A 23,985-nucleotide genomic window follows, 5' to 3' on the forward strand; every position below is an offset into this window, starting at 1 on the left:
GGCGTAAACCTGGGAGGCGGAGCTTGCAGTGAGCCAAGATCTCGCCACTGCACTCCAGCCTGGGCAACAGAGCAAGACTCTGTCTCAAAAACCAAAAATTAGCTGGGCATGGCAGCATGCACCTGGAGTCCCAGCTGCTGGGGAGGCTGAGGCTCCCACCTCAGAGGAACAGGCTGAGGGGCAGACTCTTCCGCTTCCTTGGTTCAGCCACCCTATCCTGTCTCAGCCTCCCCTCCCCTCCCCTCTCCCCTCCCTCCCTCCTTTCTTTCTTTTTCTTTCTTTCTTTCTTTTTCTTTCTCTCTCTCTCTTTTTCTTTCTTTCTGCTGTGCCTGGCCTGCAATTTATTTGGGATTCTGATAAACTCTTCATACAGTCCAGCCATGATGGCTCATGACTACATTCCTAGCACTTTGGGAGGCTGCAGGAGGATCACTTGAGCCCAGAAGTTCAAGACCAGCCTGAGCAACATGGTGAGACCCCATCTCTATTTTTAAATGAACAAAAACTTAAAAAAAAAAATCTTCATACATGCAAGAGACAAAAGATGCTTACCTCAGTCAACAAAAGAGAGCTTCTTGAGCCTTTGGCTTCTATACCCACAAACTACATAAAACCAACAGCTGACATTTCTTCTAGTGTGTTCTAACTCTTCATCAAGTAAACACATGGGGGGAAGAAATCTCCCTAAGGACAGGTAATCTGCACCTAGCCCCTAGGATTCTATATTACTTTATTTTTTTTTTTTTGAGACAGGGTCTCGCTCTGTCACCCAGGCTGGAGGACAGTGGTGCGATCTTGGCTCACTGCAGCCTCAACCTCCCTGGCTCAAGTGATCCTTCCACCTCAGCCACCAGAGTAGCTGGGACTACAGGTGCACACCACTACACCCAGCTAACTTTTGTATTTTTGTAGAGATAGGGTTTCATCATGTTGCCCAGGCTGGTCTCTTTTATTTTGGGGTCTCATTTGTTACCCAGGCGGGAGTGCAGTGGCACAATCTTGGCTCACTGCAGCCTCAAATACCCTGGGTACAAGTAATCCTCCTACCTCAGCTCCCCGCCAAATAGCTGGACACTACAGGCACCCACCACCACACCCAGCTAATTTTGTGCTTTTTGTAGTGACGGGTTTTCACGATGTTGCCCAGGCTGGTCTCTTAACTCCTGAGCTCAAGCTACCTACGTGGCTCAGCTTCCCAAAGTGCTGGGTTATAGGGATGAGCCACCATGCTCAGCTGCACCTAAGATTCTAAATTCTCTGCTTCCCAGAGAATGATTCCTTCTAACTCTTCTGACATTCCCCTCTTTAAAATGGGGGCTATGCACAGATTCTCAGAAGACTTATTTAGGATTTGTGTTGCCACTAGGTTTCGCTCTAAGGAGTAGCTCTTAAGTGCTTTATAGACCCCTGCCTAATTTGAAGATGCCTGGGTGGGTGCACACAGGGATGTACACCTGAAGGTTTTTTTTTAATTGCTATAAATTCCCCTAGAATATGAAAAGATGGGTAGAGAACAAAGTGCTGGTCTCTTTGAGTCCACCTCAAACACTGCAATTTCCTTAAAGTAGGCTAGGTGATGGAGATTATTCTGTACCTTGCCTCCTATAAAGGTTATACACAAAGCACAGTGTACAAAGTTGAGAGCTATGAGCAGCACTGCTGTCAACTGAGGACAGCTTGCCTTGGTACTCACCTGAACTGCAATCTGGGTGCCATTGGATGTTGCTACTAAGGTCAGAGGTCTGGTTTCTGTGGTTACTAAGTGATGGCTATGCTGCTGGTGCCCCATTTCTGATGAGGCAGTATGGAAGGCTGCCAAGTCTTGAGCTACAATTGCAACCTAACAAAACAAATCACACACATGAAGAATTAAATCTGAGATTTAAATAGGTTAAAGGACACTTAATACAATGGACTGTCTTCAAATTGAAAAAGAAAAACTCCTCTGACCATAGACTTGTCAAAGCCTATATTGGAAGGAAGTTGAGGCTCATTATTTAAGGTTATGAAGTAAGCCAACGGCAAAACAGGGTAGAGGACACTGGAGAAATGGATCTGCTATGCCAGGCCCCATTAGCCAGGGAGATGTGGCAGTACCTAGGTTCAATTACCCCTAAGGGGCTGCTTGGGAAGTTATGCATGTGGACTAATTTGTACCTCAAAAGTCCATTTTTTTTCCCTGAGATTGGATCATAGGAGAAAATAAATGATTATTTTCCTGTTTACTTGTCGTATTTAAAATTAGATTTCCATTTAACTAGGAAAACTGAAAGGTCCAGTGGTATTACTGACAAACAGCATCTCATCTCACACTCATTTCCCATTTTAGACTGTATGGAATCTCCCCATACTCCTCTTGCAGCATCTAGCCAGGAGGATTAAACGTGCTTTTGTGGCTCTTATACCACAAATACAACTTTTTTAAAAAGGCAGATAACATGGAAAATGGCAATTAACTATTTCTGTTAGATGATATTCTAAAATTTTACTCAGCCACATTCAGAGAAAGAATAGATTAAAAATGAAAACTGCTGTTTTACTTGGCTATTCACCCACTAAAAATGCTACACTTTAAGCTAACAGATATTTAGCTTGGACCAATCCCAGTAATGTTCCCTAATTCTATAAGAACAACAGATTTCATTCCAGCAATGTCTAAGTAGCTTATATTGGGCTAACTTTCCTGCAGATAACAATTATAAACCCTTGACAAAAATACGAAAAAGCAACTACTTGAAGGCTTTGAGCAGCAATGAAAAACTGGAAGAAACTAGAAGGGATTCTCGAAAGAAGGGAGTCACACTGTGTTACATTTGTGTTTACAGATTTCACACTGAGGGCACTACCCAGTTTGAGCAGCATGGGGCAACTTAATGTTAAAGATAATGGAGTCCAGGGCTGCCAGAATAGCAGTACAGAGAATAGCCCAGAAAGCAAAGAATCTGAGCAGGGAGCCCCCAGATCTTTGTATAAACTGTCCTCAAATCCTTAAGATCCCTGAACACAAATATTTCCAGTTTCCAATAACATTCCAACAAGATTGGCAAAGCAGCATCTAGAAGGCTGAGAAGTTAAGGAGAGCTTTCAGTGCAACTCACCAAAAAGAGATGGAATTTGAAGTTTCAATCTTACCAAGTTATGAGGTAAGATTACATCCCAGGATTAAATATTCACCCTAAGACATAATGGCAACACTGAAACAGATCTGCCTTAACAAAGTACAAAACCCAGCCTCAACACATAATTTAACTAGTTAATAGAAAAAAAACAATCAATATTCTCCACAGAAAGATAACAAAATTCATAATCTCTATAATGTGTCATCCACAAGGTCCAGAATGCAATTTTAAAATTACAATTGCTTAGCCAGGCATGGTGGCTCACGTTGTAATCCTAGCACTTTGGGAGGCTGAGACAGGTGGATCACCTGAGGTCAGGAGTTTGAGATCAGCCTGGTCAACATGGTGAAACCCCATCTCCACTAAAAAAAACAAAAACAAAAACAATACAAAAATTAGCAGGTGCCTGTAGTCCCAGCTACTCAGGAGGCGGAGGGAGGAGAACAAGGTCAAAGACAAATTAATATACATTCTCCATCTGAAGAACCTGGAGAAAGATTGATAAAAACCCCAAATAGGCTAGGTGTGGTGGCTCACACCTGTAATCCCAACACTTTGAGAGGCTGAGGCGGGTGGATCACCTGAGCTCAGGAGTTTGAGATCAGCCTGACCAACATGGTGAAACCCCATCTCTACTAAAATTACAAAAACTAGCCAGGCGTGGTGGCCAGTGCTTGTAATCCCAGCTACTCGGCAGGCTGAGGCAGTAGAATCGCTTGAACACGGGAGGTGGAGGTTGCAGCGAGATGAGATTGTGCCATTTGCACTCTGGCCTGGGCAACAAGAGCGAAAACTCTGTCTCAAAAAGGCAAAAAAACCAAATAGATCCCCAGCAACTTGTAAGACAACATCAAGTTAATATACATATAATTAGAGTTCCAGAAGGCAGTAGACAAAGAATTTAATTAATTAATTTTTTTTTTTTTTGCCAGAAGCAGTGGCTTCCACCTGCAGTCCTAGTTACTTGGGAGGCTGAGGCTGAGGGATCCCTGAAGCCCAGGAGTTTGAGGCCAGCCTGGGTCATAGCTACTTGGGACCGCTTGCCTTAGCCTCCCGAAGTGCTGAGATTACAGGCATGAGCCACTGTGCCCAGTCCTTATTTCCTTCCATTTACTTTTTAATTTTTCTTAAGGTAGAAACTAAGATCATTGCATTTAAAACTTTTTTTCCCAATACAAACATTTAAAACAAAATTTCCCCTAAGAATTGCTTTAGCTTCCACTGCCTGTTCTTTTCTTTTTTGCGGGGGGACAGGGCCTCCCTCTGTCGCCCAGGCTGGAGTGTAGTGGTGCTATCTCACAGTTCACTGCAACCTCTGCCTCTTGGGCTCAAGTGATCCTCCCACCTCAGCCCCCTGAGTAGCTGGGACTACTGGCGTGCACCACCACACCTGGTTAATTTTGTATTTTTAGTAGAGACGGGGTTTCACCATGTTGCCCTGGGTTGGTCCTGAACTCCTGACCTCAGATGATCCACCCACCTCAGCCTCCCAAAGTGCTGGAATTACAGGCATGAGCTACCGCGCCTGGTCCCCAGATCCTATGTATATTAAAGGGATAATAAGGAAATAGTATGAACAACTTTATATCAATAAATATGAAAACTTAGATGAAACAAACTTATAAAAACAAACTTAGCAAAATGGAAACAAAAAAACGTAGATAACTTGAATAGTATAGATCTACTTAAAAACTTGAATCCATGGGAAAAAAAAAAACAAAACCTCCCAAAAAAGAAAACTCTAGACCTAGATGATGGTGTCCTGATTAATCCTATCAAGCTTTTATGGAGAAATAATACCAATCTTACACAACTATCAGAAAATACCACCGAATAGAACACTTCCCAACTTATTTTATGAGGCAAGCCTAACCCCGATATTGAAACAGGAGATTAAACTTTTTCTTATAATTTCGTAATAAATTATAGATCAAGGCTGGGCGCGGTGGTTCACACCTGTACTTTGGGAGGCCCAGGTGGACGGATCACGAGGTCAGGAGATCAAGACCATCCTGGCTAACACGGTGAACCCCGTCTCTACTAAAAACACAAAAAATTAGGGAGTGGTCGCGGGCGCCTGTAGTCCCAGCTACTCAGGAGGCTGAGGCAGGAGAAAGACGTGAACCCGGGAGGTAGAGCTTGCAGTGAGCCAAGATCGTGCCACTGCACTCCAGCCTGGGCGACAGAGTGAAACTCCGTCTCAAAAAAAAAAAAAAAAAAATTATAGATCAATATGGTTCATATATATTGACACCAAAATCTTTAACAAGATACTAGCAAACTGTCACAGAGGATCTTAAGGGCAGTAAAAATACTCTGATGGAGTATGATCCTCTACTGATAGATGTATGTCATTATACGTTTGTCCAAACCCATAGAATATATAACACTAACAGTGAATCCGGATGTAAATGATGGACTCTGAGTGACTATGATGTATACAGTGTAGGTTTCAACAACGGTAACAAACGTGCTCCTCTAGTAGGGGTGTTGATTATACAGGAGGCTATGCATGTGTGGGGCCAGGGAGTATAAGGAAAGTCTTTGTACTTACCTCTCAATTTTGTGGTGAACCTATAACTGCTCTAAAAAAATCATCTTTAAAAAATATATTAGTGAACTCAATCCAGCAAAATATGAAAAAGTAAATACATCATAATCAAGTGATATATTAGCTTTTTTATATGTAAATTAAAAACACAATGCTAGACCCTTTCACATCCAGTAGAATGGCTAAAACTTTAAAACAACTCCAAATGTTGGTGATAATATGAAACAAACAGAACTCTTTTTTGTTTTTCATTTTTTTGAGACAGAGTCTCGCTGTCACTCAGGTTGGAGTACAATGGTGCAATCTTGGCTCACTGCAACCTCCGCCTACCGGGTTCAAGCAATTCTCCTGCCTCAGCCTCCCGAGTAGCTGGGACTAAAGGTGCGCACCACACCATGCCCAGCTAATTTTTTTTGTATTTTTAGTAGAGACGGGGTTTCACCATGCTGGCCAGGCTGGTCTCGAACTCCTGACCTCATGATCCACCTGCCTCAGCCTCCCAAATTCCTGGGATTACAGGCGTGAGCCACTGTGCCTGGCCTCTTTTTAATTTTTTTAGAAGACAGGGTTTTGCTCTGTCACCCAGGCTGTAGTACAATGAACATGGCTCACCAAAGCCTCAACCTCCTGGGCTCAAGTGATCCTCCCACCTCAGCTTCAAGAGTAGCTGGGACTACAGGCACACGCTGCCATGCTTGGCTAATTAAAAAAAAAAAAAAATTGGCCAGGCATGGTGGCTCACACCTGTAACCCCAGCACTTTGGGAGGCCAAGGGGGGTGGATCACCTGAGGTCAGGAGTTGGAGACCAGCCTGACCAACATGGTAAAACCCTGTCTCTACCAAAAATACAAAAATTAGCCGGGCATGATGGCGGGCGCCTGTAGTCCCAGCTGCTCGGGAGGCTGAGGCAGGAGAATGGCATGAACCTGGAGGCGAAGCTTGCAGTGAGCCGGGACTGTGCCACTGCACTCCAGCCTGGGTGACAGAGCAAGACTCTGCCTCAAAAAACAAACAAACACAAATGTGGTGGAGACAGGGTCTTGCTACATCACTCAGGTTGGTTTTAAAATCCTGGGCTCAAGCAATCCTCCCACCTTGGCCTCCCAAAGTGCTGGGATTACAGGTGTGAGCCACCGCACCCAGCCTATTTTTAAATTTTTTTTTTTTTTTTCTTTGAGACGGAGTCTCGCTCTGTCGCCCAGGCTGGAGTGCAGTGGCCGGATCTCAGCTCACTGCAAGCTCCGCCTCCCGGGTTCACGCCATTCTCCTGCCTCAGCCTCCCGAGTAGCTGGGACTACAGGCGCCCACCACTTCGCCCGGCTAGTTTTTTTGTATTTTTTTTTTAAGTAGAGACGGGGTTTCCCCGTGTTAGCCAGATCTCCTGACCTCGTGATCCGCCCGTCTCGGCCTCCCAAAGTGCTGGGATTACAGGCTTGAGCCACCGCGCCCGGCCCTTAAAAAATTTTTTAACCACAAGAAGCAGCACTGAACAAATGAAACTCTTATACATTGCTAGTGGGAGTGTATGACAGCCCAACCACTTTGGAGAACTGTTTGGTACTATCATAGAAAGGTAAATATGCCTCTATTCTATGACCCAGCAATTCCATGAATAGGTATTTATCCAAGACAAATGAGAGTATACGTCTACAAACATATTTTTACTAGAATTTTTATTGCCATCTTATTCATAATAGTCAAAAACTGGAAGCATTTCAAATGTTCACCAAGGGGAGAATATATCAACAAATTGTGGTATATTGTTACAATAGAATACTGCTCAGCAATAAAAAAGAATGAACTGTTATTATATGCCAACAATGTGAGTAAATATTCAAAACGTTAAACTAAGCTGGGCGCAGTGGCTCACGCTGTAATCCTAGCACTTTGGGAGGCTGAGGCGGGCAGATCACTTGAGGTCAGGAGTTGGAGACCAGCATGGCCAACATGGTAAAACCTCATCTCTACTACAAATACAAAAAAATTAGCCAGGCGCGGTAGGTTGCAATGAGCTGAGAACGTGTCACTGCACTCCAGCCAGGGTGACAGGGTGAGGCTCTCTCAAAAAAATAATAATAATAAGCAAAACTAATTCTATCACAACAGTTTCTGCCTAAGGAGGGTGAGTACTGGCTACAAAGGAATCACAAGGGAACTTTCTGGCATGACAGAAATGTTCTACATTTTGTTTAGGATGTTAGTTATATGGGTGCATATTTAACATAACTCATTGAATTGTAAATTTAAGATCTATGCATTTCATTGTTACGTAAATTTTACCTCAATTAAGAAAAAAACAGATTGCAGGCAAATATGAAAAACAGGTTTAACTTCACTAGTGGTCAAATGAAAATAAACAGAATTTAACTTTTGCTTGTTAATTCTGTAAATATGAAAAAAAAAAAACCTCAATGCTAGCAAGAGTACAGTGAAAAAGAAACCTTTTAGATCCATAACATGATTATTAAACCTTTCTGAAAAATAATTTGGCAATACGTAATAAGCAGTTTAAAATAGCTTAAACTGTTAATACAAAAATTTGTTTCCTATGAAAATAACCAGAAGCCTTTTTTTTTTTTTCTTTAAGACGGAGTCTCACTCTTTTTGCCCAGGCTGGAGTGCAGTGGTGCAATCTTGGCTCACTGCAACCTCTGCCTCCCGGGTTCAAGTGATTCTCCTGCCTCAGCCTCCTGAGTAGCTGGGATTACAGGTGCCACACCACCACGCCTGGCTAACACTTTTGTATTTTTAGTAGAGACGGAGTTTCACCATGTTTGGTCAGGCTGGTCTTGAACTCCTGACCTCAGGTTATCCACCTGCCTCAGCCTCCCAAAGTGCTGGGATTACGGGAGTGAGCCACCGCACCCAGCCTGCATTTTCTTAATGACTAATGATGTTGAACATCTTTTCATATGCTTATCGGCTACATACATCATTTTACACTCCCACTAGCAGTACATGAATGTTCTATTGCTCCGCATCTTTGCCAACATTTGGAGGTGGTGGTGGTGGTTGTTTCCTCACTAGTTTCTTAGGAGAAATCAACATTTGGTTTTTTATTTTAGCCATCTTCTTGGGTTTGAAATGCTCTCTCATTGTGATATTAATTTGCATTTCTTTGATGATAAGAGATGTGCACTTTTTGTGTTATGTATCTTTTGTGGGAGGTCTGTTCAATGAGCAACTGAATGATTTGTACATTTAAAACATTTTTTTGGCTCATTTTTAATGGTTGTTCATCTTTTCATTGTTGATTTGTAGAAGTTTGTTACACATCTCAATACAAGTCCGTTTTCAGACTTGTATTGTGTGAATATAGGGTGTGTATATGGTGTGAATATCTTTTCCTCAGTCTGGGAGTTGTCTGATCTTTTTCTTAGTGTCTTTTGGTGAGCAGAATTAATTTTGATTAAGTCCAATTTATCAGTTTTTTTTCTTTCATTATTACTACAGTTTGAATACAGTCCAAGAAATCTTTAAGGTTGCAAAACTATTCGCCTCTCTTTTCTTCTAGAAGCTTTATGATTCTGAGTTTTGCATTCAGGGTGTTATGAGACCACCAACTTCATTCTTTTTTCAAGAGTGAGACTCAACATTGCCTTTAGTATAGTACAAGAACAGTTTTTAAATATATTACGTTACTTAAGTGAAATGAAAATTAAAACTACAAAAAAATACATCAGATTGGCAAAAATCCAAAAGTTTGATACTACCATGGTGACTATGCTGAAGGAGAAGAGGCACTATCAAACCCTGCAAGTGAGAACGGAGACTGGCATAACCTTAGAAGGGAAGTTTGGCAACACTGATCACAATTACGAATGCATGTATCTTTGCACCAGCAATCCTGCTCTAGGAATTTATCTAGCATATATACTCACACTTATATAAGTAAAATCACATGTGCACAAGGTTATGTGTTGTTTGAAATAGCAAAAGACTTTAATTACGGCACATCCGTAAGTGGAATACAATGCAGCTTAAAAAAAAAAGGATGAGGAATCTGTCTATATAATGAAATAGAAAGATTTTGAAGATGTATTGTTAAGTCTAAAAGACAACATACAAGATGCAGAACAGACTAGTTTACTATCAATAAAAAAAAAATGGAGGCTGGGCATGGTGGCTCATGCTTGTAATCCCAGCACTTTGGGGGCCCAAGGCCTGGGCAACATAGTGAGACCCTGTCTCTACAATTAAAAAAAAAAAAGAAAAAGACAGAAAAATTAGCCAGGCATGGTGGTGCATACCACCATGTCTCAGCTACTCGGGAGGCTGAGGTGGGAGGATTGTTTGAGCCTGAGAGGTGGAGGCTGCAATGAACCGTGATCGTGCCACTGCACTCCAGTCTGTCTCAAAAACCAAAAGAGAGCTATTATGTTAGCTGTGGGCTAGTTAACAAAAAAGGAAGGGGGAGATGACTATTTACTTATTTGTATTTGTTTGTATATGCTTAATGATTGGAAGAATACACAAAAAATTGATAAAAGTTGATTATCTGTGGAGGCAAGAATTGAGTTGATGAAGGCAGGGGTGGGATGAAGACTTTTCATTACACACCTGTATATATTTTTTGAGTTTTAAACCATATGAATATATGACATATTCAAAAAATTAAATAGTAAATTTTGCAATTATTTCCTAAGTATCTGATAATGATGATAATAGGAATAACTACCACTACTGAACACTTAATATATATGTAGGCTGAGTATCTTATATACATTATCTCATTCAATCCTTACATCAATCTTATGGAGTAGATGCCACTAGCACCCTACTTTACAGATGAGGAAAAACAGGCTCTGAGGGTTAAGTAGCTAAGAAGTTGCAAAATATTATTCACTCCAAAGTTTGTGTGCTTAACTGTTGTACCACATTGTACATCTATGTAACAGTTTTGGTACTGATATATGTATTGATTGATATAACAGAAAAAAGTAATTACCTGTTGCCCTTCCGTACCCTCAGCAGTAACCATAGCAACAGAATGTGTTCCTGCTGACGAGATGACTGCATCATGGGCGGGAACTGTGATGGGTGTGCCATCCTGCGTTACCATTGTGATGGTGTTGCCAATGGCCTGCATGTCAGCTTGAGATATGTTGACCTGCAATACAGTGAATTTTACAAAGCAGTCAATGTTTCCTGTTATAGCTGACAATCTGACATAAGGACTGGGACTAATCCTTGTATAAGTTTGCTCTGTGAATGTAAATAAGTCTTTTAGAATGAAATAAACTCATTCAGTCATCAGAAAAAAATCAATACAATATTTCTTTTAAAAATTCTTATTTTATTATTTTATTATTATTTTTGGAGACAAGGCCTTGCTCTGTTGCCCAGGCTGGAGTGCAGTGATGCAATCATAGCTCACTGCAGTCTACAACGCCTGGGTTCAAGTGATCCTCTAGCCTCATCCTCTTAAGTAGCTGTGACTACAGGCGTGACCCATTGCTCCTGACTAATTATTTGTATTTTTTTTTTTGTAGAGATGGGGTCTCATCATGTTGCCCAGACTGGTCTCAGACTCCTGGCCTCAAGTGATCCTCCCACCTCAGCCTCCCAAAAGTGCTGGGATTACAGGTGTGAGCCACTGTTCACACAATACAGGCAATACAGTATTTCTTTCTTTCTTTTCTGAGACAGAGTCTTGCTTGTTGCCCAGGCTGGCGTGCAGTGGTGCGATCTCTGCTCACTGGAAGCTCCGCCTCCTGGGTTCACGCCATTCTCCTGCCTCAGCCTTCCAAGTAGTTGGGACTACAGTACAGATGCCCGCCACCACACCCAGCTAATTTTTTTTTTTTTTTTTTTTGTATTTTTAGTAGAGATAAGGTTTTACCGTGTTAGCCAGGACAGTCTTGATCTCCTGACCTTGTGATTCGCCTGCCTCTGCCTCCCAAAGTGCTGGGATTACAGGTGTGAGCCACTATGCCCGGCAATACAGTATTTCTTAATTGCATTTCCTCCTCTCCATTCCTGTTGCTAATTTAGATCCTTATTTTTCTCCCATCTGAATTTCTACGAGAATCCAACTTCTCTCCAGGTATCCAGTCTAACCCTTCCCTAACTATCCTCCATGTTGACATCTTTCTAAAACAAAACGAAACAAAATCTTATTATGCTCTCTGCTGCTGAAATCCCCTGTGACTGCCCATCACCTATAGTTGAGACTTTTTTTTTTGAGAAGGAGTTTTGCTCTTGTTGCCCAGGCTGGAATGCAATGGCATGATCTCGACTCACCACAACCTCCACTTCCCGGATTCAAGCGATTCTCCTGCCTCAGCCTCCCGAGTAGCTGGAATTACAGGCATGCGCCAACACACCTGGCTAATTTTGTATTTTTAGTAGAGATGGGGTTTCTCCATGTTGGTCAGGCTGGTCTCAAACTCCTGACATCAGGTGATCTGCCTGCCTTAGTCTCTCAAAGTGCTGGGGTTACGGTGTGGGCCACCGTGCCCAGCCCAGACTTCTTACATAGCATTCTTGACCTTTCATGACCTGGCCTTTACCAACTTCCCCAGACTCATCTTCCACTACTTTTAAACTAGCAACTGACACTCCAGCCACAACTAGTCATTTGCAGTCCTAGAAAATATCATATTCTCTTCCCTTCACTGTTTGGTGAGTTCATGAAAATCCTTCAAGACCCAACTGAACACCCATTCTCTATGAGGATCTGCAAGATTACTTTAGGAAGAAAAATTTACTCTCTCCTCCAGGGTGCCACAGCACTTTCTATATCCCTCAATTATATACCCCTCATTATGAAAAATTATTCATTCTAAAAGGGTCTCTCTCCTACTAGACTGTGATACTGCCCTTCCTGTGATTCCAACACTAAGTCCACTGACCAAAATGTCTGGCATGGGGTAGATGCTCAATAAATGTCTATCGTTTGACTGATTAAAGGAATGGAATGGAAATCTAATTCCTGAAGGAAATGAGAAGGTTAAGTGTAGAGAAAGTACAACATTGGGAAGGGAAAGATAGTTGTTTTGGAATATATGAAGAAGGATTAGACTTATTCAGTATGGTCGGAGAGGAGCCATGACTGGATGATACAGGGGTGGGTTCTGGTCTGATAAATACTAGAATTACGGTGGCTCATGCCTGAAATCCCAGTGCTCTGGGATGCTGAGGCAGGAGGATCACCTGAGGCCAGGAGTTCAAGACCAGCCTGGATAACACAGTGAGCCCTCACCTCTGAAAAAAACATGTTTCTTTAATTAGCCAGGTGTGGTGGTACACGCCTGTAGTCCTTTGAACTATGGTTGTGCCACTGCACTTTGGCCTGGGCAACAGAGTGGGACCATCTCTAAAATCACACAAACAAACAAACACTAGAATTAGTCAACAATGGAACAGATTGCCTCTTTTTAAAATGTACTTATTTATTTATTTAGAGATGGAGTCTCACTCTATTGTCCAGGCTGGAGTGCAGTGGCACAATGTTGTCTTACCCTGCCTCCTGGGTTCAAGTGATCCTCCTGCCTCAACCTACCTAGTAGGTGGAACTACAGGAGTGTGCCACCACACCAGCCAATTTCAATATTTTTAGTAGAGATGGGGTTTCACCACTTTCGCCAGGCTGGTCTCAAACTCCTGATCTCAAGTGATCCACCCGCTTTGGCCTCTCAAAGTGCTGTGATTATAGGTGTGAACCACTGCACCCAGCCCAACATTGCCTAAGACAGAAATTGCCTTATCACTGGGGGTTTCCCAGTAGTGGCTATTTCAGACCTGCTATAGTGGGAATTTTTCGTGTATAGGGAAGAGGGAGGTTATATAAAACAACCTCCAGAGGACCTCTGTATGTGATGATCTAATTCAAGAAAGTGTTAAGGCTGATGCAGAATTAAAACTTGGTTAATAATCTTGCATACCAGTCAGAGGACAAAGAGTATAGTGTGAAATTAGTGACGTCAAAATGAGGAAGGAGATAAATGAGATGGTGTAAGAGCTTTGTACTTTTGAATCCTGAGTATCAAAACAGGGCAGATTAATCATTAAACCCTAAGAGAGATGGGTAAGGAGAGCATTCTCATGAAAGAGGCAGACACAGAAGGGTAAAAGAAGCACATTGTGCATATTTCCACCAGGTATTGAGACGGCCTTTGCTAGAGCTTAAAAATGGAATGAAGGTGGAATTATTTTAGGCTAGTAACATCTAGAAAATAATAACAAGTTCGACTATCAGAGAACCATTATACTGCGCTTTTTCTGGGGGAAATCAACATACCTATTCTATCGACTCTGTGAAGCTAGTTGAGTGAACTCTCATGATTCCTGATCTCTTAATGGTGCCATCATATGCTGATCACCTCAGCCAAATCTTTGTTTTTTCAATCTCACCTCCTGGATCTAATCAGCCACCAAATCCTATCCCTTTTCTGAGCTGTGTTTCACATGGATCCAGTACTTCTCAAGACCTCAGCCTCTCTGTGGCTGACCTTTATCATCTCACCTCTGAGCTACACCAAGAATACCATTTGGATTCTGCAGTCACAAACATTCTCTTTCTCCTCATCTCTCTGCACATAGTCTCTTTAAGCAGACTACTGGAAAACCTCAGGGTTTCCAAACTTTGTGCCCTGATATTTCAAAGTTTTCCTCAATGGGGAGCCAGCCTGCCTTTCAAGCCCAGGTTCACGGAAAGATTTAATTTGTTTGGCTTTTGATTAATACTTACATGCTGAGTTCCATCTTGGGATATGAGTGTAACTTGTTGACTCAGCCCAGATTGGGTTACTGTGGCTACTTGTGTAGAAACGACATCGTCCCCTTCTACACCTGTGACATACGTAATCTGGGACCCTTTAAGAACATCTTCACCTTGACCTGTTTAAAACAAATCAATCATTTATTTGACCAACCAACCATTTGTTTAGAAAATAGGATATTTTAAATATTAAAGAAAAAATTATATAAATTAAAATGTACATATATCATATTCTAAGTCATAAAAATGGCTTCCAGGACCTCCTTCCAATTCCTCCACCTCCACTTTTGCAAAGGCAAACCACATCAAAGCAGACCAAACAAAAAACTTTTCTGTATCATATTTAAATGCTCTGATTTTTAGGGACCTGTTTTATTCTCTTAGTTGGAGTAACTACTTGATACTGCATGTGTATTACAGGCAGGGAGGGGAGGAACTGTACAGGAAGACTAGCAAATAACCCTTCAAATACAGCAAGTATGCACTAAGTTCTCGCATTCACTTAAGAAGCTGCTAAAGGCCAGACACGGTGGCTCACACCTGTAATCCCAGCACTTTGGGAGGCCACGGCGGGCAGATTACCTGAGGTTGGGAGTTCGAGACCAGTCTGACCAACATGGAGAAACCACGTCTCTATTAAAAATACAAAATTAAGGCCAGGCAGGGTGGCTCACGCCTGTAATCCCAGCACTTTGGGAGGCCAAGGTGGGTGGATCATGAGGTCAAGAGATCGAGACCATCCTGGCTAACACAGTGAAACTCCATCTCTACTAAAAATAAAAAAAAAAATTAGCCGGGCGTGGTGGCAGGTGCCTGTAGTCTCAGCTACTCAGGAGGCTGAGGCAGGAGAATGGTGTGAACCTAGGAGGCAGAGCTTGCAGTGAGCCGAGATCGCGCCACTGCACTCCAGCCTGGGCAACAGAGCAAGACTCTGTCTCAAAAACAAAAACAAACAAAAATACAAAATGACCCAGGCCTGGTGGCATATGCCTGTAATCCCAGCTACTCAGGAGGCTGAGGCAGGAGAATCACTTGAACCCGGGAGGCAGAGGTTGTGGTGAGACGAGATCGCACCATTGCACTCCAGCCTGGGCAACAAGAGCGAAACTCCATCTCAAAAAAAAAAAAAAAGAAGCTGTTAAAAATGGTTAAGACTATTTTCATTTTCATAAACATTAACCACAAAGCCAGAACGGTTTGTAAACATACTCACTGATACTAAACTTGGTCTTTAGCACAAGTGATTGATTGCAAGGCATCAGTACACAATGACCTCACTGTGTAAAGACAATGTATGGCATATTATCTGAGGTATGGTTAATAATTTAGTGACACAAAAGGAAACTCCATCACTTCTTTATTTCATAAAGAACCAGCAAGTAAACAGCAATTTCAACAGTTCATTACTGCTATAACTGTCAACCAGGAAGATTCCTGGTCCCTCTGTCTTTCATCATTTTCCACCTCCCATGAAGTCAGAAAGAGAGCAAAAAAAATGTTTCCCCCTCAAAGGACTTAATATGCTAATCTAAGAGGACTTCTCAAGTCAATGGTTAATCCATGCACTCATATGGCTACAGTCATCAAGGTGTAATTTCCATGACAGACATTACTTCATTTCTTTTTGTTCTGTTTCACAGCTATTTATATACCATTATTCCAACAGGTTACAAAACCCAGGGAACCATGTGAGAGAAAACAGAAATCCATCCGTATACTTTGAAAAGCAATCCTAGTTTTTTTTTTTTTTGAAAATAAAATGTATATTATTATATTATAGACTATTTTCTAGAATATAGGAACTTCCAGGCCAGGCGTAGTGGCTCACGCCTATAATCCCAGCACTTTGGGAGGGCGAGGTGGGCGGATCATGAGGTCAGGAGATCGAGAACATCCTGGCTAACACGGTGAAACGCTGTCTCTACTAAAAATACAAAAAAATTAGCCGGGCTTGGTGGCGGGCGCCTGTAGTCCCAGCTGCTTGGGAGGGTGAGGCAGGAGAATGGCATGAACCTGGGAGGCGAAGTTTGCAGTGAGTTGGGATTGCACCACTGCACTCCAGCCTGGGCAACACAGCGAGACTCTGTCTCAAAAAGAAAAAAAAAAAAAAAGAATATAGGAACTTCTGATAATCTGAAATATCAACATTTAAGGAAGAGACTTGAGGAAGGTTAAAAAATAAAAAAAGAGTCTTGCAAACTTAAGTCTGATATCATTAAAGCCTGCTTTCTAACTGAAAAGATTCAGCAGTTGTTGTAGTATCTTATTTACTTCCTTTCTCTTAGCAATTGTCAAATATACAGTACATTATTATTAACTTGTAGTCACACGCTGTGCAGATCTATGGTACTTATCCCTACTAACTGAAACTCTGTACTCTTTGACCAGTATCTCCCCAATTGATGTAATATCTAACCATGCAAACTTACAGTGTTTTGGCTAGAAAATAATCACCATGAAGACTGATGAAATTGCTATTCTCCTACCATCACCTAACAAACACCTGAAAAGACAAATCAGGACTACAAGGAATCATCTGAGCAGATGACTTGTTCTTTCCCTTATTCTTCAACAAACTTTTTCCACCTAAATGTTTTTCAATGCTTCAATATCAGTTGTTAAAAATGAGAAAAGATGCCATCTCTTAATTTTCAAATTTACTTCATTTTAGAGGTACTCAGTGAAACTATAAGACAACTTGCTTTGTGTTTTAGAAGAACCTACTTCCTTTTACCTACTTACCTATGCTTATTTACCTGAAATAATTCAATGTAATTCTCTAAAATATTTTTCCAAGAGTTTACTGAAACAAATAATTTTGTCTCTTACAATAACATACTTAATAGCACCTGAATCAATGATGAGTTATTTGGGAGTACTTCTCTACTGTTACGATTAAGACCAACATCCTTAATGGACCCAAACAGTCTGGCTGCCCCTGCCTCACTCTCCAGTCTTGTTTCATCACCCTCCCAGGCAGTACTGCCCTACTGGCCAGGCTTCATCCAGTATCTCCAATTTACTTTGGTCTCTCCAACCTCCTGGCTCTCTGCATGTGCCATTCTCTCTATTTGGAACATTCTCTTGCCTTTGCTTCCTGCTTCCCTTCCCAGCAACCTCTGCTTCTTCACCCAGTTAACCTCTATTCAACCTCCAGATCTCTCTAAAAATTCCTTCCTTGACCTCCCAGACTGACATTCCCTTCTATACATCCCAGAGCACCACAGACTTTTTCTTCAATAGCACTTACTGCAGCTGTGAATTGTGTTTGTGTGATTATATGACTGACACATTATGATTTGAGAAAATGCTATGAATCATAAATTATGTTCATAACTGTTGATTCTCAAACTCAGAAACAAAATATAACAGACAAAACTCTCACCTGGGGGTGGCTCAAAGAAGGCTTCCTGCTCCTCCTCGATGGGCTCAGTGTCGTTGTGGGCTGTCCGTTTGTGCATGGCCAGCGTGGAGATCTGCTTGTATGTCTTCCCACAGTGGTTACAGTTGTAAGGTTTGGAATGAGTGTGGACAACATGATGTTTGTACAAACTGGAATATTCTGTAAACCTTTTGTCACACCCAGGAACTGTACAAACATATGGCTTTTCCCCTAAAGAACAGCACCAACAAAAAGTTCAACTTTTACATATGTAGGCATAATCATTTCATACTTCATCCCCAGGGGGTAAAATACCTCTAAAAATAAATAATTGCCAAATCCCTCCTCATCCCACCATGAGGCAGCACACAAGAAAAGATTCCCTAACTATGGTTTTGACTTGACTCAAAAGGTAGTATGCATCCTTAGTGCTGTCTCCATGCATCAACACCAGGTTCCCTTTAATCTCAAGGAATGAGAAAAGGATGGAGATGTTGTCCAGTTTAACTTTAATGAAACTGTAATTTATTGTTTCCCATAATTAGATAACCTAGATACTGTTAGTGATACTCTATTAATAATGACAAAAATAAATGCTATTATTACTGTAACTTATGCAGCTTCCTAAGAATTTTATAAAGATAATAAAAAAGGATTTTATTTAAAAGTCTATTAAACCTAGTTAGATATGTCAATACATCTGAAAGGACATACATGTTTCATTTAACTTAACCTGACTTCTTGCATCCAATCAAAAGCTACTGAGTATTTACTAAGAGCAAGCAGGCAATACATAGGGAAGTAAATACTTAAATTTTTGTCCCATGAAACAGCTTGAGAACATTATAGGCAGTACATATATTTTTAGGACTTTTTATTACAGAAAATTTCAAATATACACAGAAGTATAGAGAAATAGTACCCCATGTACCAATCATCCAGCTTCAACTATCAATTCATGACCAATATTGTTTCTTATATTTACTACCCATTTCCCCCTTCTTCCTGACCAGGATTATTCTGAAACAGTTCCAGGTAACACTCTTTTTCTTTCAGACTGTATACCTAAAAGATGTGTTCTTGCTTAAAAAATATGTAAACAAAATTAATATTACTTAATATCACAAAATATCTAGACAGTGCTAACATGTGGTAGTATACGGACCTAAAACTGAAAGCAAACTGGAACAAATTAACCTAATTGTTGAAATGAATACTTTTAACTACACTGAAGGGGTTGGGGTGGGGGAACAAATAAATTAATTAAGGTAGCTCATTTACACAGTATTTGACTTATGCCCTCAGTCTTGGGCTCAGTGGTGAGGGTGAGGGGAAGAATTGCAAACAAATATTCAGCTCGTCTGCAGTAGGCTTGTTTACTGTAGTGGTATGGGTGAAGAGATTCTGAAACTATTTTAGTTGGAATAAAACACTGAGCAAATGACTAAATATTTCAAATGCTGCTGGAAGTAAGGGCTCCAGCTGTGGAAAAGGGAGAATACAAATATGGAATGGGGGAAGAAAAAAAAAGAAGAACCCTGTGGTGAAATGGAATTGGAGGTATTGGTGTGAATTCAGATTTTTAAAATGTACATATGAAAGTGTGTATACATATACATGTCCTGATTTATTCTCATTTGACACATTCCTTGGGTAACTGCACCTTTCCCAGTGGTTCTAAACACACTAAACCCACCCAAAATAAGATATTACACTAATATACTGGAACATAAGTCTTATACATAACGTAATTGGCGATTGCTTCCTGTCCTCTGCCCAGTTCCCATTCTCAAAGCAGGCAGGTTAATGTTCTTATTTTGGTGGATGGTTGTTGAGATGTGGTGAGGGCAAGAGAAAGGGCAGCCAATCTCAACTTGGAAAAATCAGCCCAATTGATATTTAGGCTGGAGCAGAAACTGCCACTAGGTGGTACCAAACCACAGCCAAGAGGCGAAAGGATTTGGATTGAGCTTTTGAGCTCCCTTACTGGCTAGTTGCATAGCCTGCCTCAACTGGGTCATCTGACTAGCCTTGCGGGGGGGTGGGGCGGAAGGACTGCATTTCTCAGGGCTGAATCTTTACACTCTACTAGATATTGTGACCAGTTATTGTAGCAGTTACTTGATCATTAGCCAATCTTTTCTTCCAGCCCACAACTACCTCTTAGGTCAGACCAACATTTATAACTGCATACTGACTGTCTCTACTCCAATTATTCTCAAACAGTCTACTAAAAGACCTGGGGAGCTTTTAATACATCCTGATGCCTGGGCCTCACCCCAGTCCAATTATGTCAGAATCTTTGCAGACAGGATCTGGGAAATCAGTCTATCAGTCTATTTTAAAGACTGATTTATGCAGCCTCATTTGAGAGCACTGCTCTACCTAAATGTTCCAAAGATATCGGTATGGCCAAACTTAATGTAGGCATCTCTCTTATTGAATGCTAATTTGCCCATAAAATGTGTTGAATGGCTAGCTTTCAGATAATTAGTCTGTATTCCATTACTTTTTTCTTTTCTTTTTGAGACGGAGTCTCGCTCTGTCACCTAGGCTGGAGTGCAATGGTGTGAGCCACCACGCCTGGCCATAATTATTTAACAGTAAGTGAACTCATTTGTAGGTACATGTTTATGTACAGCACACAAAAATTGAGTATCAGGGCTGGGAGTGGTGGTTCATGCCTATAATCCCAGCACTTTGGGAGGCCAAGGCGGGTGGATCACCTGAGGTCAGAGTTCAAGATCAGCCTGGCCAACATGGTGAAACCCTGTCTCTACTAAAAATACAAAAATTAGCCAGGTGTGGTGGCAGGGGCCTGTAATCCGAGCTACTTGGGAGGCTGAGGCAGGAGAATTGCTTGAACCCAGGAGGCAGAGGATGCAGTGAGCTGAGGTCACGACACTGCACTCCAGCCTGAGTGACAGAGCGAGACGCCGTCTCAGAAAAAAAAAAAAAAAAAAAAAGTATTTTGGCCGGGCACAGTGGCTCACACCTGTAATCCTAGTGCTTTGGGAGGCTAAGGTGGGCGGATCACAATGTCAGGAGATGGAGACCATCCTGGCCAACATGGTGAAACCCCGACTCTACTAAAAATACAAAAATTAGCTGGGTGTGGTGGTGTGCGCCTGTAGTCCCAGCTACTCGGGAGGCTGAGGCAGGAGAATCGCTTGAACCCAGGAGGCGGAGGTTGCAGTGAGCCTAGATCATGCCATTGCACTCCACATTGGGTGATAGGGCGAGACTCCGTCTTAAAGAAAAAAGTATTTTAATTTTGAATTAACAAAAGTTTACTCTTAATACCAGTAATAAAACAATAATTAAAATTTGTCTTATAAAACTAATGCATATCCTGCCTTACTCTCACATTTGCCATTCCATTCTCACCCACCAAAACTATATCCACAAAATGGAGGATTAAAATTAAAAGCTTCTATACACGATATCATCAAGAGAAAAAAAAAACCAGCCACAGAATGAAAGAAAATATCTGTAACTCATATCTAATAAGAGACTTAGATCCAGAATTAAAGTTATACAACTCAGTAATAAAGACACAACCCAATTTTTAAAATGGGCAAAGGATTTGAATAGACATTTCTCCAAAGAAGATATACACGACTAATAAATACATAAAAAGATGCTTTGGCCAGGTGTGGTGGCTCACACCTGTAATCCCAGCACTTTGGGAGGCCGAGATGGGAGGATCACAAGGTCAGGAGTTTGAGACCAGCCTGACCAACATGGGGAAACCCCGTCTCTACTAAAAATACAAAATTAGCCGGGCGTGTGGCACATGCCTGTAATCCCAGCTACTAGGGAGGCTGAGGCAGGAGAATCACTTGAACCTGGGAGGCAGAGGTTGCAGTGAGCCGAGATTGCGCCATTGCACTCCAGCCTGGGCAACAAGAGCGAAACTCCATCTCAAAAAAAAAAAAGGTTTAGGAGGTACCTTAACTGTGACAGCACAATACGCAAGGCAAGGCCTCTGGCTACCTCTCAGAACTCACCTTGTACAAATCTTCTACATGTACTTGATGCTCCTGTCATATGGAACCACTAAGTATCATGCTTTTTCATACCTTTGTGCCTTTCCCCATGACATTTCTCCTGCCAGGAATACCCTTCTCTCCTATGTGGTAAACTTCAGGATTGAGTCTGTATGCCGAATTTCCCCCAGAAAGCCTTCCCAAACTGCTTCTCCCATTCCTGCAGAAGTGACTGCCCCCCTCTCTGCTCCCACAGCATCTTGTCCATATAATGGGAGACACTGCAGCAACTGTATGTCTACTATCTCTTCCCAAGTAGCCTGCCCTTGGCAATGTCTTATCTCTGTCTCTCTGTTTGATGGCTGGCAGGAGATACTCAATAACTGTTTGTTGGATAAATGAATGTATGAATGTTAAGGCAAAACTTTTTTAAGTTGCTTAATCTCCTTCCACCATGCCAAGTGATAGAAAGGAAGGAAGAGATTAGTTGGAAATGGTTTCTGGAAGAGGCAGGAGTTACAAGCCTTGAATGATAAAAGATCAAAAGATCAGAGATTGTTACCTGTGTGTATCCTCACGTGGTTTTTATAATTTGTTGCACTGGCAAATGCCCTCCCACATCCTGGCTCTGTACAGTAATAAGGTCTTTCTCCTGTGTGTGTCCTAACATGCACTTTTCTGATATTTGATGTTGTAAAGGACCGACCGCAGCCTTCGAAGGGACACTTAAAGGGCCTTTCTCCTGCAAATATAAAGGGTAATACATTAAATGGTGCAAAAATATATAGAAGATTGAAATGTCTTATCCTTCAATCCTGCCTAGGATCATGCTCAAGACTCTAGCCTTCTGGTGCTGAACTTCCCTTTTGGCAATTTTTTTTGGCGGGGGGTTGGGGAAACAGCATCTTCCACTCCAAACTTAAATTTACATAAGAAACTGGGAATGGTATTCAAAACTAATCACTGATTACATAGTTCTCCAAGATGGAATCATCCAGGTAGGCAAAAAATGAGCTGAGAAAAGCAGAGAGAAAAACATAAGAAATATAAAAGAAAAGTACAGTCAGGAACATGAATTAAATTAGAACAAACCCAGAATTTCCTAAAAGCTTGTATCCTACTTGATTTATTCTACAATATCTTGCAGGAAAAAAAATTTTGCTCTTTAAAAATATGGTGTTTTGACCAGCCTGGTCAACATGGTGAAACCCTGTCTCTACTAAAAATACAAAAAATTAGTCGGGCATGGTGGTGGGTGCCTATAATCCCAGTTACTTGGGAGGCTGAGGTGGGAGAATTGCTTGAACTCAAGAGGCGGAGGTTGCAGTCAGCCGAGATCGTGCCATTGTACTCCAGCCTGGGTGACAGAGCAAGACTCTGTCTCGAGAGAAAAAAAAAAAAAGGTGTTTTAACTAATGTTCAACAAGATAATGCCTAATATTAACTGTGTCAGGAAATAGTAGGTGTTCAATAAACACTTGTGTTAATGAACCAGAAAAAAAAAAAAAAAAAGAAAAGAAAATCTAGCGCCTAGCACATATGTCAAAAACACCTGCTGGACATACTACTACTACTCTCATTATCTAAGTTTATAAAATGTCTGGCCAGGCACAGTAGTGCATGCCTGCAATCCCAGCACTTTGAGAGGCTAAGGCAAGCTGATCACTTGAGCTCAGGAGTTCAAGACCAGCCTGAGCAACATGGCGAAACCCCATCTCTACAAAAAAAATACAAAAATTTATCTGGGTGTGGTGGTGCACACTGGTAGTCCCAGCTACTCAGGAGGGTGAGACGGGGGATCACCTGAGCACGAGAAGTCAAGGCTGTAGTGAGCTGTGACTGTGCCACTGCACACCAGCCTAGGCACTGAAGTGAGACATTGTCTCAAAAGAAAAAAAAAATCTGCTTTACCAATTATGTTTCTTTCCTTCATATTTGCTTTATACAATCTTGGAACACAAAAGGCCTTTAAATTGTCAAGCAAGAAGTAGCCTTTGCTTTTGATTCCCATGTACCCTTTTCTAGGACGAGCTCAAATTAGGCAAACAACTTCTGGGGAAGGGAAAAAAATATCTCTTTATGTAGACAGATACAGATATTTATCTATATATAGTAAGGATGTTAAATTTTTTTAACAGACGGAGTCTCACTGCGTTGCTCAGGCTGGAATGGAGTGGCTCTTCACAGGCATGACGGTTGCACACTGCAGCCTCGAACTCTT

At 41.5% G+C, this 23,985-nt stretch overlaps 1 protein-coding gene across 4 annotated transcripts in view; it reads right to left on the reverse strand.

Annotated features, from left to right (window-relative positions):
* The window catches only part of ZNF143 (zinc finger protein 143), a 63,397-nt gene that overhangs the window by 1,833 nt on the left and 37,579 nt on the right, over nt 1-23,985 (reverse strand). For all 4 annotated transcript variants that reach the window (XM_012000223.1, XM_012000222.1, XM_012000221.1 and 1 more), the window contains 5 exons: nt 22,327-22,506; nt 17,779-18,006; nt 14,364-14,512; nt 10,620-10,781; nt 1,694-1,840 (listed from right to left, as the gene is read on the reverse strand). In XM_012000223.1, coding sequence (XP_011855613.1) covers nt 1,694-1,840; nt 10,620-10,781; nt 14,364-14,512; nt 17,779-18,006; nt 22,327-22,506 — 866 coding nt within the window. The remainder of the gene's footprint in view (nt 1-1,693; nt 1,841-10,619; nt 10,782-14,363; nt 14,513-17,778; nt 18,007-22,326; nt 22,507-23,985) is intronic.

Source organism: Mandrillus leucophaeus, unplaced genomic scaffold (assembly GCF_000951045.1).
Source record: "Mandrillus leucophaeus isolate KB7577 unplaced genomic scaffold, Mleu.le_1.0 Scaffold622, whole genome shotgun sequence".
Classification (NCBI taxonomy): Eukaryota; Metazoa; Chordata; class Mammalia; order Primates; family Cercopithecidae; genus Mandrillus; species Mandrillus leucophaeus.